General features: G+C 58.7%; 2 protein-coding genes across 5 annotated transcripts; both read left to right on the top strand.

The window, feature by feature from the left end:
• Window positions 1–24: 24 nt before the first annotated feature.
• AKT1S1 (AKT1 substrate 1) lies at window positions 25–8280 on the top strand. 4 transcript variants are annotated; one of them, XM_054588740.1, is made up of 5 exons: window positions 25–217; window positions 3740–4125; window positions 5445–5522; window positions 5604–5773; window positions 7239–8279. In XM_054588740.1, the coding sequence occupies exons 2-5, from the start codon at window positions 3747–3749 to the stop codon at window positions 7380–7382; spliced, it is 771 nt and encodes a 256-aa protein (XP_054444715.1). In that variant the 5' UTR covers window positions 25–217; window positions 3740–3746; the 3' UTR covers window positions 7383–8279. The 4 variants fall into 4 exon arrangements, with proteins under 4 accessions (XP_054444715.1, XP_054444714.1, XP_054444717.1 ...); XM_054588739.1 differs by lacking the exon at window positions 25–217 and adding an exon at window positions 231–569; XM_054588742.1 differs by lacking the exon at window positions 25–217 and adding an exon at window positions 708–855 and having other exon boundaries at window positions 7239–8280.
• Window positions 8281–9115: 835 nt separating this feature from the next.
• PNKP (polynucleotide kinase 3'-phosphatase) lies at window positions 9116–14914 on the top strand. The gene is made up of 17 exons (XM_054588549.1): window positions 9116–9210; window positions 9467–9630; window positions 10266–10312; window positions 10660–10959; window positions 11657–11736; window positions 11816–11873; window positions 11955–12062; window positions 12561–12632; window positions 13389–13437; window positions 13553–13623; window positions 13695–13787; window positions 13868–13964; window positions 14041–14102; window positions 14283–14392; window positions 14465–14552; window positions 14628–14689; window positions 14777–14914. Exons 2-17 carry the CDS (start codon window positions 9480–9482, stop codon window positions 14892–14894), a joined length of 1566 nt encoding a protein of 521 aa, XP_054444524.1. The 5' UTR covers window positions 9116–9210; window positions 9467–9479; the 3' UTR covers window positions 14895–14914.
• Window positions 14915–15173: the final 259 nt, after the last annotated feature.

Genomic DNA, 15173 nt, shown 5'->3' with positions numbered 1-15173 from the left:
GCGGGTCCAAGAGCTCCACCCCCTCGCTCAGGCTGTCCAAAACGCCTACTACTTTCTCCATGTTGTATACTGGCATCGAAGCCGAAGAGGTGCCATTTTGCTTGAGGGCACGGATAAGGACGATTAGCTGAGATCATGTTAACGCGGGGCAGTCCTATCCCTCTCCGGGGCGCAACAGCGAGGTCCTGGAAAGGAGAAACCGAGAAAGGAAAAGAAGGTGAGAAAAGCTGCACATCACAACAGGCGTTGAGAGATTCGGGTTAACGGTATAAAGACGTCAGTATCTCCGGGAACGAAGCGGTCCGAGACCAATTCTTGAGTCACCATGGAGAGAAAGCCGTGTGAGCCGCCATGTTGAAGTCGGGCAAACTGAAGCTAGAAAGGCTATCTTGGATCTTTGCCAGTCTTGGTTCTGAAGGGAGATTGGCTGGAGGGCCCATATACCTTCTGGGCAAATGATGTCAGGCTGGTGGTCTGACATGTCATTAACGGGCACTGCTTTCGTCCACTTGTGGCAGAGTATGAGGGACGTCAGATCGGCTGTCTTAATTTACTGTGGTTATGAATGTGTATGTGCCGGCCGCCATATTTCTTGGGGTCAAATCGAAATGGTCGAGGCTTGTTTCCGAACAAGCTGAAGCCTTTTCCAGTTTTTCGTATGGATATCCTGCTTTCGCCAGTGCCCCATTGAGATGTTGTGAAGCCCTTGCTGCCATCTTGGTCTTGGGCAGCCATTACTGGGGCTGCGGCTTGTGCAGCGTGGGGGCGAGCTAGCTACGCGGAAGTGACGTACGGCGCCGCCATGTCTTTTGAGGGCGGCGACGGCGCCGGGCCGGCCATGCTGGCTACGGGCACGTGAGTGGAGGCGGCGTTGTGTACTGCGGTGTGGGGAGGTTTTGGCTGTCCCCAGTACAGGGGCTCTGGGAGGATGAGCCACTCTCGGGAAGGATAGAGCCTGAGTAGATCAAGGGACAGATCGTCCAGCGATCCTACGCTGAGGGCTGGAAAGTGGTCACTGACGTGAACCGTCGTCTCTGAGCTGAGGCAAAGCCTAGACAGCCTTGTCTTTCGGTATTCAGACCCATTAGGGCTCTTACTTAGACTGTGGACCGTGTCCCTAGGGTCGGGGGTTGCTCGGGGCGAGGGCTGGGGGGTCTCGGAACGCCCCTCACCCGTCTAAAGGCGGGACTTCCGGCTCGGCTCCTTACCTGGGCGGGATTTCCTGTTTTTATCTGGAGAAGTGGGTCTTGGCTGGCCCCCGGGCGTGCTGCGGGCGTCCGTGAGCGGCGGAGAAAGACCCCAGACATTCACCCGTTCCCCGGCTACGGGGTGCATCCTCGAGTTCCTCTCATCTTCTAGCGGAGTTTGGGGTGGCCCTTCCAGTTTGACAGGTGGTTAGAGGGGAGCTTCACTAGCATCCTCAATTCCTTTGGCAACTTTTCCTCTTTCCTCACCTCTTCCGGGAGTCAGTTTCTTCACTTGACCACCTGACCTCCTCCTAAGAGGCCAGTCACCTTAGCTCTTCCTCCCCCTCCCGTGGGGGACAGTTCTCATTTCCTAGTCTTCTCTCTCTGATCCTAAACTGCTCCCTTTGAGGGGAAGGGAGAAGTCCTCCATCTCTCAGATCTTTGAAGGACGCAGGACTTCCTCCAGAAGCTGTAGGGGTGGGAGACTCCCGGAGGCTTGGTTTCTTTCCTTTTGGGTAACCGACTGCAGAGAGTCCCCCGGAGAGTCTGCTGTGCCCTCCTCCTCCTTGTGCATGCTCTCTGAGGCTGGTGCCGGGGCGGGGGCGGGGGGTCACCTCTATTTCTTTCTTTGCATCCTTCTGGTTATGCTGAGATCTGGGACAGAGAGGAGTTTAATCCTGGTGTCCCAAGAAATGAGAGCCCCACGCCTAGCACTGCTAAGCTGTGTGACCTTAGAGCAGTCATTTCCCTGCCCTGGGCTTTCGTTTTCTCCATCATATGGGGATGACTCAAGGAGTGACTAAGAGACCCTTAGCACCTCCCAGTTCTTTTAGGTTTGGAGTTGGGCAGACAGGTTGTCAGCCCTGTCTCTGCCCTTTCTAGCTGTGGGCCCCCAGCCAGTGCCTGGAGGTCTCCGAGCTTCTCTTTCCCCGCCTGGCGTAGGAGATCGTAGGTGTTTCCTCACAAAGCAGACAGGGTGGCATCCCCATATCAGAAAGGCTCTGGCTGCAGCCCGCCGCATCCAGGGCCCAGCTCTCCGCTCCCTCTGTCTGACCCTGGTCCCATAGTGACCTGGGCATCAGTTACAGGTGTAAAGGGGGAGGTGTGAACAGCTGCTCCCTCATTCGGCTGGTGAGAGGGTGGGATGAGAATGTGGATGACACACTCAGGTCCCTGCCTGGCACGTGACAAGTGCCGGACAAACTTGTTACGGGGTCTGTCAGGAAAGGGGCTGGTTGTGCCCTCACTGTGTGTGGCCTTGGCAAGGGCCACGGGAGCTCTGGTTACTTCACTTTGCGACTCCATCTTTAGGAAAAACAAAAACTTTGCTGGCTGAGTCCAGGCAGATGGCACCTTGCACACCATTTTCTTTTTTTTTTTAAGGTTTTTTTTTTTTTTTTTTTTAATTTTCATCCGAGGAAATTTTCTCGTTGCTTTCAGAGAAAGAGGAAGGGAGAGGGAGAGAGACAGAAACATCGATGGGTTATCTCCATACATGCCCTGACTGGGGGGTCGGACCCACAACCTTTAGATTTACAAATAACGCTCCAACCAACTGAGCCACACTGGCCAGGGGCCGCACACCATTTTCCAGAAAGTTCCACTCTCAGGCCTGGCATGTGCTGGGCAAGCCTGCTGGTGACTCAGACGAACGTGACAGGCCCGCCCTCAAGGTCTCCCACGCTGGGTGGGGAGATGGACGTGGACCCACTGCCCCTCAGAGAGAGATGTCCTAGCATGGGGGTCACTCAGATGTTGGGGGAGCCAACAGGGCAGGGTTGGGGGGACACCTGATTTAGAGGTGAGGAAAAGAGTAAGTAAATGTAGGACAGGGTATCCCAGTAGGGAGGCCAGGCACTTTGATGAAAGGCCTCAGGCCGCCAGAGGTCTGGAAGTGGCTGCACCCGTGTCCTGGGGCTGCTGGGGAGGGGCAGGGTCCGCGGGCAGTGCAGGCAGACCCTGCGGGGCCAGGAGGCTGGGATGGTGGGGGGCGGGGCAGCACTGTCCAATAGAGAATACAGCCATGCATCTAATTCCAAAATTTCCAAATGCCACACTAAAAAAAGTAAAAAGACAACAGAGGAAATTCGTTTTCACTATATATTTTATTTAGCTGATATATCGAAAATGTCACCATTTCAATACGTACCACCGTCAGATTGCTCATGAGAATATCTTACGTCCTAATTTTTTTGTACTAAGTCTTCAGAACCCAGTGTGGCTTTCACATGCACGGCACCCCTCATTTTGGGCGCCACATCTCAAGTGTTCCTTACTCACCTGTGGCTGGTGGCCCCCAAGGACAGGGCCATGAGGAGAGTTGGGGGCTGCAGGGAAAGGACAGGGCAGGAGGGATGGAGCTGGGGGTTTGAGGTGTGGAGGGGAAGGAATTCTGGGGGAATGGTGGGTTTGGGGGACGATGCTGAGCTCAGCTGGAGCAGGTCGATGGGAGGGCTGGGGAGGGCGTCGGGGAACAGGTGGACGCCCGGGGCAGAGTGGGGACGGCGCCGTCAGCCCAGCCCCAGCCCCCTCTGTCCTGCTTTGCCCCACAGGGCACGGATGGATTCAGGGCGCCCCGAGGAGCTGTGGGAGGCCGTGGTGGGGGCTGCTGAGCGCTTCCGGACCCGGACGGGCACGGAGCTGGTGCTGCTGACCGCCGCCCCGCCCCCGCCCCCGCGCCCGGGCCCCTGCGCCTATGCAGCCCACGGCCGCGGGGCCCTGGCCGAGGCTGCCCGCCACTGCCTCCAGGACATCGCCCTGGCCCACAGGGCTGCCACCGCTTTCCGGCCCCCTGGGCCCCCACCAGCACCACAGCCGCCCAGCCCTGGAGGGAGCCCGCCACAGCCTGCACTGCCCAGGGAGGAAGACAAGGAGGACGAGGACGAGCCAACAGAGACGGAGACCTCTGGGGAGCGGCTGGGGGTCAGTGATAACGGAGGTGAGAGTTGCAGAGGGCAGGGACTGGGGTGGCTCTCTGCTGGGCAGGTGACCTCTGCAGTGGGTTTCCTAGAGGGCTGCGACTTGCTTGTCTGAGGTCCTATGGAAGCCGGAGTCCCAGAGAGCCTGGGCGCCAGGCTGGCTTGCCTGTGAGTCGCCGTGGGACCACGAGCGAGTCATCTTCCCTCTCCGAGCCTCAGGTTTCTTACGCTATGTCCTGGGTCCGGCTCTGTGCTGGGAGGTGCTGGGCACAGACACAAAGCCACCCCGTGGGACTCCGGTTTAGCCGAAGAACTGGAGTCCTCACATGGGGCAGCGCCATTTGGAGGCTCGGGGAGGGAGGCCTCCCAGGCCGGAAGAATGAACAGCACAGGATTTATTTCCAAATCTGGGTGCCTGACGCCTGTGAGAGTAAAGATAGGAGTTGAACAGTAGTCGGGGACGCAGGCAGCAGCTGGGGAAGCTGGGGAGGGAGCAACTGGCAGCTTTGGGGGGGTGTCTGGAGGCTGGATGCCTCCCAGAGAGTGGACTAACGTTAGGGCTTTGAAGAGTGAATGGGATTTCTAGGGGCTTAGTAAACAGGAGCTGCTTGCTTGTTATCGTTACTGCCAGTAGCTGGTTTCCAGGCTGCTGCTGGAGAAAACCTGCCTAGGGTTAAGGATACGGACTCCGGAGCCAGTGGCCTGGGTTCAGGTCCCTATGACACCATGTAGTAACTGTAGAACTTCAGGCCTGTGGCTTAATAACCTCTCTGTGCCTTCAGGTCTCCATTTGTCAAACAGGGATCATCATAATTTCATATCTGTTTTTTTGTAAGATTTTATTTATTTATTTTTAGAGAGAAGGGAAGGGAAGGAGAAAGAGAGGGAGAGAAACAGCGATGTGAGAGAGAAACATCGATCTGTTTCCTCCCTTACATGCCCCATCCCGGCGAACTTGCAGCCCAGGCACATGTGCCCTGACTGGCATCAAACCTACGACCTTTCACTTTGCGGGACAATGCCCAACACACCAGCCGGGGCAGTGATCTCATGATCCTTTTAACCTGTATTTTGAGTCAGTTCATCCCAAACAGGCCGTACAGATTTCCTATTCAACCAGTTGCTTTCACCTGAGGGTGTGACAGAGAGAAACTAGGTTCGTTTCAGCTGATGGCCAAGCGGCTAATCCGGGAAAGAGGGTTTGAGGCAGAGGGAATAATGGTTCCAGAAACGCCGGGGCTTGCGAGGGCCTGGCCAGTGCAGGGGGCAGGGAGGCGGTGGCAGGCGGCCGGGGCGCATGGCATGTCTGATGGGCCTGGGCCTCGTCCGCCACGCACAGGGCTCTTTGTGATGGACGAGGATGCCACGCTCCAGAACCTGCCCCCCTTCTGCGAGTCAGACCCTGAGAGCACAGACGGTGAGTGTCCTCCGGTTGGGGGTCGGGTGGGTGGCTGGGATGTAGGTGTAGGGACCAAGGCTGAAGTCTACTCTTCCCCAGATGGCAGCCTGAGCGAGGAGACCCCCGCTGGCCCTACAGCGTACTCAGTGCCCCCGGCCTCAGCGCTGCCCACACAGCAGTATGCCAAGTCCCTGCCTGTGTCCGTGCCTGTCTGGCCCTTCAAGGAGAAGAGGACAGAGGCACGGTCTTCAGATGAGGAGAATGGGCCGGTGAGTGGCAAATGGGAGAGGGGAGGGGCAGGGTGGGGAGGGCCCAGAGCCACCTCCTCCAGGAAGCCCTCAGGCATGGATGCCACACTTGATAGGATTAATCCTACCTCCTTCCTCTTACCTCGAAGAAGGAGGGAGGTTCTTGGGCCAGAGCCATACAGTGTTAACTGTTGGAGCCTTATAATGTGTCCCAGTGCCTTGTAGAGAAAACCTTCTCCTTTCCAGGCACAGCTGCATTTATAGAATACATGCTGCAAGCAGGGCGCAAGGATTTTGGTATCCCCTTCAGATGGGGAAACCGGAGTTCAGAGGTGTCCGATCATCTTCCATCCTCCCACTCCAAATGTTCCTGGCCCCACCTTGCCCTCTGTTCCTCCCATATGACCCTGCGTGTACAGTTCCTGGGATGGCCTGGGTGAAGCAGAGGGGAAACTGAGGCACTGAGAGTACACAGGACTTCCCAGTACCCCAGCGTGTAAGGGGCAGAGCTGGGATTGGCACGCAGCTTCCTTTTGGACTGGAGCCACGGGCTCGATGGGAGGCGGCCTTGGGTCCGCCCTCCCGGTGGCTCCTCGCAGTGTCCTCAGTTATGCACTTGCAGGGACCATCCGCTGCTGCTGTCCCTGTTTGCCGCTGGTGGAAGCACAGTAAATGAACAACGTTCAAGACCTGAATTCTAGGCCCTGGGCTGTGCTCTGAACGGGTTCTGGTCCAGCTTCTGTGGGTGGCCTCTCATCCTGCTGGGGACCGGGCCCCGCTCAGCGTGACAGGGACTCTAAGAGAGGTAGCACTAGGTGCTGGAGGCCGATGTGGAGAGGGGTCCTTCCTAACAGCCCTGGAGTTGCGGTAGGTCACCTTGGCTGAGCAGTCACTGTGTTGATTTTCTCAGACCCTGTTGTTGCCCCGATTTTCAGAGGGGGAGCCCGAAGCCTTCAGGAACGGGGTGAAATCCCTGTGGAGAGCTAGTGGGTGGCAGAGGCCTTACTGGTATATGACTGAATCGCAGACGCAAATTCTTAGATGTGAGACCCCCTGGGTGCACACAGCCTGACGGCCAGCAGGTGGGCAGCTCTCACCCTGTGTGAGAAGGAGCTAGAACGCCTCAAGTTTCCCCTCTGCTTCACCCAGGCCATCCCAGGAACTGTACACGCAGGGTCGTATGGGAGGAACAGAGGGCAAGGTGGGGCCAGGCACATTTGGAGTGGTGCAGGCCAAGATGCCGGTGGGGGGGGGGGGGCAGCAAGGCCTTTTGGAGGAGGTGGTGTTTGAGCCGGTAAGAAGGTCCCTTATCGAGCAAGACATGGTGAAGGGTCTTCTGGCCATGGGCATCGCAGGGGCAAAGTGCGGAGAGTGAGCCTGGAGCCCAGGGTTCAGGATCGCTGGGGACGGGGGAGGGGTGCAGGGTAAAGGGGTACTGTGGGTTCCACTGCCGGAGCTGACGCCGTCCGCGTCGCTGTCCCCGCAGCCCTCCTCGCCGGACCTGGACCGCATCGCGGCTAGCATGCGCGCTCTGGTGCTGCGGGAGACCGAGGACACCCAGGTCTTCGGGGACCTGCCGCGACCGCGACTCAACACCAGCGACTTCCAGAAGCTAAAACGGAAATACTGAGGTGCAGAGAGAGAGCTTCCCGGCGTCCACCCCGTTCTACACTACACCCCCGCCCCGCCCCCGGGGACCGCCAATCCGAGTCAGATCTGGGACCGGCCTCCAAGTGTGTTCCTGGAGGCCCAGGATTGACCAGTCCCTGCCAATCCCCGCAGCCCTTTATTCTACCACCCCTTCTCCGTCAAGGAGTAGGACCTATCCAGTTTCCCGATAGGGTCTGTCGCCTCTTTTCTGCCCAGCGACAGATTCTATTAAGGGACTGGCCCTCTCTCCAATCAGCGTGGCTAGTTCTCAGCACTAACTGCGTCGACTCGCATCGTTTTCTGCCTAGCGACAAGGGCTTTGCTCCCACGGCATTGGCTCCATCCCTGGAAGAGCACAGCCAAGCCTCAAGATTGGTTGCGGCGCTCCACTTTGGTAAATGGGCAGCAGCTTTTGATTGGCTCGAACCCTGAAGGTCTTGACCAATCATCTAAGAAACACCATCGCCCTTCCTGAGTTCTCCTACCTGATTGGATCCAGCCTCCTGGGGGCGTGGCCAAGCCCTTTGTGTGCCCAGGATTGGCCTGTGGCCTTAGATACACGTTCTTTACACTAACTGGGGCTGAAGTTGTTTTTACTGAGTTCTCTAAACTGGTCTCTCTGGCCCCCTCCTCAGGGATGGCCCGATCCTGTCCCTGCGTCTACAACACTCAGTGGTTCCATCCCATAACAGCCTGCCAATCGAAGCCCGTCCTTGTATACAAGACGTTACCATCTCCCACCCCTCTCTCCTTCCCCCACAGGTGCCTTAAAGGGCCCTCGTCCACCCAAGGTGGGGGGCAGGGGCCCTCACTCTCCGGCCCTGATGTTGGGGGGGGGAGAGTGGAGGGTGGGGATCGCGAGTTGGGAGGGGCGCTGTGAGATTAAAGATTTTACCTCTGTCAAATGAGTATGAACTGTGCTGTGGATGTTCATTCAACAAACTTTCTGGAGCCGACTGAGCAGCATCTCATTGATTCTCACTGTAAATCTGGGAGTGGGAATTACTGTCCCCCTTTTACAGATATGAGAAAGTAGGCATTCATGTTTTGGGGATGCTTTTGAGCGGGCGGTGGGGTGAGTGTCGAGATTGAAATTGGTCTCCTGAGCCTACAGAGTCCCCAGCAAAGCCAAGAACCTCCAGCTGTGGCCAGTTTTCTGCCATAAAACGGCTGGAGGTTAGAGAACAAGTGGCATGTGGTCCGAAGGTAGGGCCGGGTGAAGTGGACACGGACACGCTGTCTCTCATCAGGTAACCACCGGAGGAATGCAGACAATAGGCAAGACTTAAACAGGGAAACTACCACCCAAACACTTAGGTGTTATTTACATGTATTAACTGCTTTAATCTTCCTAGTAACTCCACAAAGTGGAAACGATTATCCCTCCTTCATAGGTGAAAAATGGCAGCATCGAAGGTAGGGATGCTGTCGGCTGCAGGGGTTTCTTCCACTGCCAATGATCACTAAGTTGGAAAGAAAACTTCGCGCTGCAACTAAGTATCTCCAGCAAAGGGAATGAAAATTCAGTTCTTAGTTTTAAGAGAACCGGCAGCAGAGTCCTCGCCCCCTACTGGCCTGAGCCTCACACTGCAGCAAGAAAGATGAAGGTCAGAGCTGCAGTGGGACCACAAGGGCCTGGGGTCTGGGAGGGGGCGGGGCTTCTTCCGTGGGAGGAGCTCCAAGGCCCCGCCTCCTCGCTGAGAACGAGTCATTTCCGTCCGCCGAAAAACAGCCGAGGGTGGAGCCGCAGGCCGAGAACCTCTGACAGGACCTCTTTGGTCGGAAGTGGGCAGTGAGCTAGAGCAAGGGTGAGCGTTGGGCGGAGGCGGGAGCGCGCGAGGTTCCCGGCCTTTGCCCTCGGACATCGGGGTCCCAGCTCCCCGAGGACCGAGCCAGACGTTGTGACCGGGGAAAAAGCCGAGCCCTACGCTGGCGAGGGGGTGGGATTACCCAAGCCTTTAGCGGATGGAGGGAATTCCTGGTGAAGGGACGTGAGGAGGCGGGACTTCCTTTAGACACCGAAAGCGACCTGCCATCCAAACCTATTTACCTACTTGCCCTTAGGCAGGCTCACAGGATGGCCAAGATGGAAGCCAGGGGCGGCCTGTGGCTGGAGAGCCCTCCTGGGGGAGCAGCCCCCATCTTCCTGCCCACGGACGGGCAAGCCCTGGTCCTGGGCCGGGGACCCCTGACCGGGGTTACCGATCGGAAGTGCTCCAGAAACCAAGGTAGGCAGGGGCGGGACCAGAACTGGAGGGGGTGTGGCCTGCTTCCGGAGCGGGAACACTTTTTGGGAAAGAGACAGTCAATTCAGTAAAGGACATTCTTGGCTACCAGGCGAAATTGTGTGGTGCAGCCAGCCCCTGGGGAGCACAAGAAGAGAAAAGCTCTGTCTGACCTGGAACTATCAGACCTCTAAGGTTGCGTAGGGTACAGAGCCTGTCCCGAGGCTATTGTCATTGGGCAGAGAAGGATGCTCACAGGCCACCGTGAACGTTTGAGTCAGGCTACGACCTTTGTCAAGGAGAGAGCCGATCCTACGGAGAAAAGTACTAAGCAGCGATGAGTGGTAACGGGCCAAGCCCCTGACCCGCACCTAGTAGCCACACTCCTCGCCAGTTCTACACAGGAAAATTCCCACCCTGTCCCTAGGCGAAGACCAGCGTCGCAGGCAATACTAAGGCCTTTATCTGGCTACTGCTTGTCAAGGAGTGAGCCAATCCCTTTTACACTTGACCTGCCTCCTCCTCCTGAATGGGTGCTTTAGCGCCATCTTGTGGCTTGAAGCTGGCCATGCTCCCCCGTAATAAGGGACGCTCTTTCTCTGGGATGCATGTCTTGACTCCATCCTCTCAACCCTCAGTGGAGCTGGTCGCAGACCCTGAGACTCGGACGGTGGCTGTGAAACAGGTACCAGTTCCTCATCAAGGTCTAGATGTGGGGTCGGGGGGGAATCATAATCCAGCGAGGAACAGGCCCGTGGGAATAACTTGCTGGGAGGAAAGCAGGCGTGGCCAGTAAAGACGCCCTGAAGTATGGCCGGCTTCAATGCAGTATCCGTCCACATTTAAATTGGATCAGACCGAACACCTGTAACTTTTCCGAAGCCCTGATTGGTGGTACATAGTGAAGAGGCAGGGCTTTGGGGTCTGACTGGCAGGTGGAGAAAGGCAAGCCCTATCCTGGGTTGGTTGATGAGGTTGGGTGGCTGTTGGGAGGGGTGGAGCTGGTCTCAGCTCTTCCCCGTTTCTCTGCAGCTGGGGATTAACCCTTCAACTGCCGGGACCCAGGAAATGAAGCCCGGGTCCGAGTGTTCTCTGGGAGTGGGGGACACACTGTATTTGGTCAACGGCCTCTACCCGCTGACCCTGCGCTGGCAAGAGACCCCCACGCCAGAACCCCAGCCAGGAACCCCACCCAGCACCCCTCCGGTGGGCCCAAATGAGGAAGAAGATACTGAACAACAGAAAAAACGGATGCGGAAGTCATCCCCTGGCTGGGAGAGCTTCGAGAAGCTGCTCGTGTTCACCGCACCTGGGGTGAAGCCCCAGGGCAAGGTGAGGGCCAAGCTGGGGACTGACAGGGCCACCACGGACTGGGGACGCAACCTCGTTTACTCTGTGCCCATGGGTGGGTCACTTAACCTCTCTTAGCCTCCACTTTTCTGAGAAGTGGAGCTGAGGATAAATTCAGGGATAGCTGTTAGCATTGCGGGAAGGAATCCCTGTATGTCAGCTCCTGCCTGGCCCCTCGCCTGTCACCATGGCAATGTCAAGGTCATTTCAGCAGATGTTATGATGGTTTTTCGTAGGTCCAGAGAGACTCGGGTTCAAATGCGGTTACACCATTTCCTCTGAGCCCGTTCTCTCCCTCCAGTAAAATGGGGAACCCATGAAAACTGGGTGGCACAGCCCAATGTGCAGGTAGCACCCACACACAACTTAGCTCCTGCCTTATTTGCACGGCCATCGGCCCTTCAAGGGGGAGGTCAGGGTGGATAAGGCACGAACCCCATTGTGTAGACTGGAATACAAAGGGGTGTAGGAAGAAGAGGAGATAGGGGAAGATTTCAGACTCTGCCCTCAGGCACCCAGGATGTGCCTGTCCTTTCATAAGGTGTGTAGGCTCCCGGACTCCCTTTCCCCATCTGTAAGGGACTGTGGTCATAGTCCCCACCTCACGGGGTTGAGGTGTACCAGCCTGTGAGGGAGGGGATCAGAGGTGTCACTGCTGTTCTTTTCTTGGTGATGCCAGGTGGCCGGCTTTGATCTGGATGGGACCCTCATCACCACAAACTCTGGGAAGGTCTTTCCCACCAGCCCCAGTGACTGGAGGTGATAAGAGGCAGGGGAAGGGGGTGAGTGAGGCTCCTGCCAGGCCCTAGGTCACCTTGCCCCTGTCCTGCCCACTCAGGATCTTGTACCTAGAGATCCCACGTAAGCTCCGGGAGCTGGACGCGGAGGGCTACAAGGTACGTGCGTGCGCGGGTCCAGGCTGTGGGGGGCCGGGGCTCGGTGAGGTGGGCACTAGGTGACACCCATCTGCTCCCCAGCTGGTCATCTTCACCAACCAGATGGGCATTGGGCGCGGGAAGCTGTCTGCAGAGGAGTTCAAGGCCAAGGTGGAGGCTGTGGTGGAAAAGCTGGGAGTCCCCTTTCAGGTACCAGCTGCAAGGGAGGCTGAAGGAGGGGTATGGGGGGGACAGAGGCCCAGAGAGAGGTGAGACAGGAACTTGGTGAGGGGCGGGAAAAGGACCCAGAGAGGAGGGGAAGGGGCCCCGGGAGAGAGGGGACTGCAAGCCAGAGGCAGGGACGGGGGTGGGGAGGTGCACAAAACCAAGGCGGGGGTGGAAAGGGACCTGGATGGGGGGGCACAGGGATCCAGAGAGTTGGGGGGGTGCAGAGTTCCAGAGTCCCCAAGAGAGGGAGGGGACAGTCCTGGGAAGGTGGAGTTCCAGAGAGAATAGGACAGGAAGGTAGACAGAGACCCAGAGAGCGGGGGTAGGTCCTGCACGTGGTTGTTCGGACAGAAGCCCACTCTGAGTGGCCCTGGGAGCTCTCCTTTGCTGAGGGAGGCGAAGCACCCTTGGGTCCTGTATGTCCTTGAAGGGCTTTAGGCACTCACAGAGCAATGGCATCTGACCCCGTGTGGCCCATAGGTGCTGGTCGCCACGCACGCAGGCTTGTACCGGAAGCCAGTGACCGGCATGTGGGACCACCTGCGGGAGCAGGTGAGCTGCGGCGTCCTGCTTGCTTTCCCTTCCCCCGTTGCAGCCCCTCACGGCCCACCCAGGGTCTGCACTCCTGGCGAGGCTCCCCGGCCTCTCTCCTCTCCTCTCCTCCCACTGTCCTCGCCATCCTGGTCTTTAGCTCTCATGGCCTCACGTTTGTAATGAGGCCAGGGATCTTCAACTGAAAGCCAGAGTGGTGGTCAGCCATTGACTCATCATTGGCCTGAGGTTCCGTGGCTTCGCCCGGGTCCCCATGCTGTGGAGGGTGCAGACTGTGAACTGAGACTATAGAACAGCGAGAGGCGGCGCAACCAGATCAGCCAGGGTCTGGGTCTGTCTGAGGAGCTACTGGAGTCAAGGCCTGAAGGTGGTGAGGGAGGGAGCCGGGTGGGTGTCTAGGTTCCTAAAGAACCATCCAGACCAGAGTCACGGTATGTGCAACGTAGAGCCCAGTGTGTTTAGGGACAGTCGGTAAGGAGGCTCCTGTGACCGATGAAGGGGAATATATGGGTCAGGGCAAAGCAAGCTAGGGGGTCACAGCCCCCCCGGGGAAAGACTTCACGGATAGAAGTGGCGACCAGCGCCCTCTGGTGGCTGAGAGGAACAGCCGGCGAGTCCGCCGCACAGGTGCAGGCGAGAAGCCTGGCGGCGGGAGTGGCTAGAGGTCAGGCCCAGGGCTCGGCAGAGCCCATTACTGCTCTAGGGGACAGATATGGGAGTAGGTTCCTTATGGCCTGCTCTCCTGTCCCTCCCCAGGCCAACGAGGGTGTGCCCATCTCCATTGGGGACAGTATCTTCGTGGGAGGTAAGAACCCCGGGGAACGGGGGGTGCGGTGGGGTAGCGTGTGGCTCCCTGGGGCTGATGGCTGGGCAGGGGGACCCCGGTTCCTGAGGCTGCAGGTGTCTTCTCTGCATCCTAGACGCCGCTGGACGCCCCGCCAACTGGGCTCCCGGGCGGAAAAAGAAAGACTTCTCCTGCGCTGACCGCCTGGTAAGCGCCGTCCCACCCGCGCTGTCTGGAGCCTGGCCCCAGGCCTGCCTGACCGCCACCCTCACCCCCAGTTCGCCCTGAACCTGGGCCTGCCCTTCGCCACTCCAGAGGAGTTCTTCCTGAAGTGGCCGGCGGCCAGCTTCGAGCTGCCAGCCTTCGACCCGGTGAGCCTCACAGGGGAGAGGGGTGAGGGGGCGGGCGGCGGCGCCAGGAAGGGGCTCACTCCTCACGCCTGTCCTCCCAGAGGACAGTCTCCTCCTCAGGACCACTGTGGCTGCCCGAGTCCAGCTCCCTCCTGAGCTCTGATCCAGAGGTGGTTGTCGCCGTGGGATTTCCTGGGGGTGAGACACCCTGAGCCCTGACCGCTCGGAGCCCTGGCCCTCCTGGGCCTCCCACTGACACTGTCCCCTCCCCCAGCTGGGAAGTCCACCTTCCTCCAGAAGCACCTTGTGTCTGCCGGATACATCCACGTGAACAGGGTAGGAGTCTGGCTGCACCCCATCCATCTGCAGCCATTGTCCCCTCCTGTCCCTGCTCATCTGGGGGGACCTGTTCTCCTTGCCACTCTGCTCTTTCTGGGTCTCTCCCCCAGCCCCTGCTTCGCCCCACCCCACTTTCCCGTCGGCCCCCCGTGACCTGCTGCTCCCTGCGTGCCCCAGGACACGCTGGGCTCGTGGCAGCGCTGTGTGACGGCGTGCGAGGCAGCTCTAAAGCAAAGGAAGCGGGTTGTGATTGACAACACAAACCCGGACGTCGCGAGCCGGGCCAGGTACCAGGGTCCCGTGGGAGGTGCCTGTAGGGGGCATCCAGGGCCCCTTACCAGCTGGCCCTGCACCCACAGGTACATCAAGTGTGCCCAAGACGCAGGTGTCCCCTGCCGCTGCTTCCTCTTCAGTGCCACCCTGGAGCAGGCGCGTCATAACAACCGGGTGAGCACCTGTGCCCCACCCCCGCCCCACCCCCTGCTCCCCGGGGCCTGACCAACCTGCTCTGCCCCCCCCCAGTTCCGGGAGATGACAGATTCCTCTCACGTGCCTGTGTCTGACGTGGTCATGTTCGGCTACAGGTAGGCACCCCCAGAGGTAGGCTCTGCCGGGGGGCGGGGCACAGGGCTCAGCTGAGCTGCAGCCCCCTCATCGCCCTCTGCCCCCAGGAAGCAGTTCCAGGCCCCAACGCTGGCCGAAGGCTTCACTGAGATCCTGGAGATCCCGTTCCGACTGCACATGGAGCCTCAGCTGGAGCGGCTGTACCGCCAGTTCTCTGAGGGCTGAGCCCATGCCCCCCCCCCCCCCCGCCCCCCGCAATAAATGCTGCTTTTCTTTAAGTTTGGCCAGCATTTTGCTGGGAAGAAGTGGGGACCACCCAGCCGAGCGCAGGCCAGTCCCGGGAGGGTGGGGAGCACAGACCTGCTGGGCTGGGACCCCTGGCGCAGGCACTGCTGGGGGCTTTGCCCGGCTCAGCACTCCGCCCAGCCCGGGACTAAAGGGCTCTCTGGCAAAGGGCAAGGACTAAGCTCCTTAGGCTGTGGCCACAAGTGATGTAGGAGGGCA

Source organism: Pteronotus mesoamericanus, unplaced genomic scaffold (genome assembly GCF_021234165.1).
Source record: "Pteronotus mesoamericanus isolate MK-2021 breed Mesoamerican mustached bat unplaced genomic scaffold, CSHL_Meso_final scaffold_137, whole genome shotgun sequence".
In the NCBI taxonomy this organism is placed as follows: Eukaryota; Metazoa; Chordata; class Mammalia; order Chiroptera; family Mormoopidae; genus Pteronotus; species Pteronotus mesoamericanus.
Note: the sequence above shows the minus strand (reverse complement) of the source record. Positions and strands in the feature narration are given on the sequence as shown.

Coding starts and splice junctions, on each gene's coding strand:
- AKT1S1 (XM_054588742.1), top strand. CDS start 803: ATGTCTTTTGAGGGCGGCGACGGCGCCGGGCCGGCCATGCTGGCTACG. Junction 4,126..5,444: donor GGGGGTCAGTGATAACGGAG/GTGAGAGTTGCA, acceptor CGCCACGCACAG/GGCTCTTTGTGATGGACGAG. Junction 5,523..5,603: donor AGACCCTGAGAGCACAGACG/GTGAGTGTCCTC, acceptor ACTCTTCCCCAG/ATGGCAGCCTGAGCGAGGAG.
- PNKP (XM_054588549.1), top strand. CDS start 9,480: ATGGCCAAGATGGAAGCCAGGGGCGGCCTGTGGCTGGAGAGCCCTCCT. Junction 11,737..11,815: donor ACCAGCCCCAGTGACTGGAG/GTGATAAGAGGC, acceptor CTGCCCACTCAG/GATCTTGTACCTAGAGATCC. Junction 12,633..13,388: donor GGGACCACCTGCGGGAGCAG/GTGAGCTGCGGC, acceptor GTCCCTCCCCAG/GCCAACGAGGGTGTGCCCAT.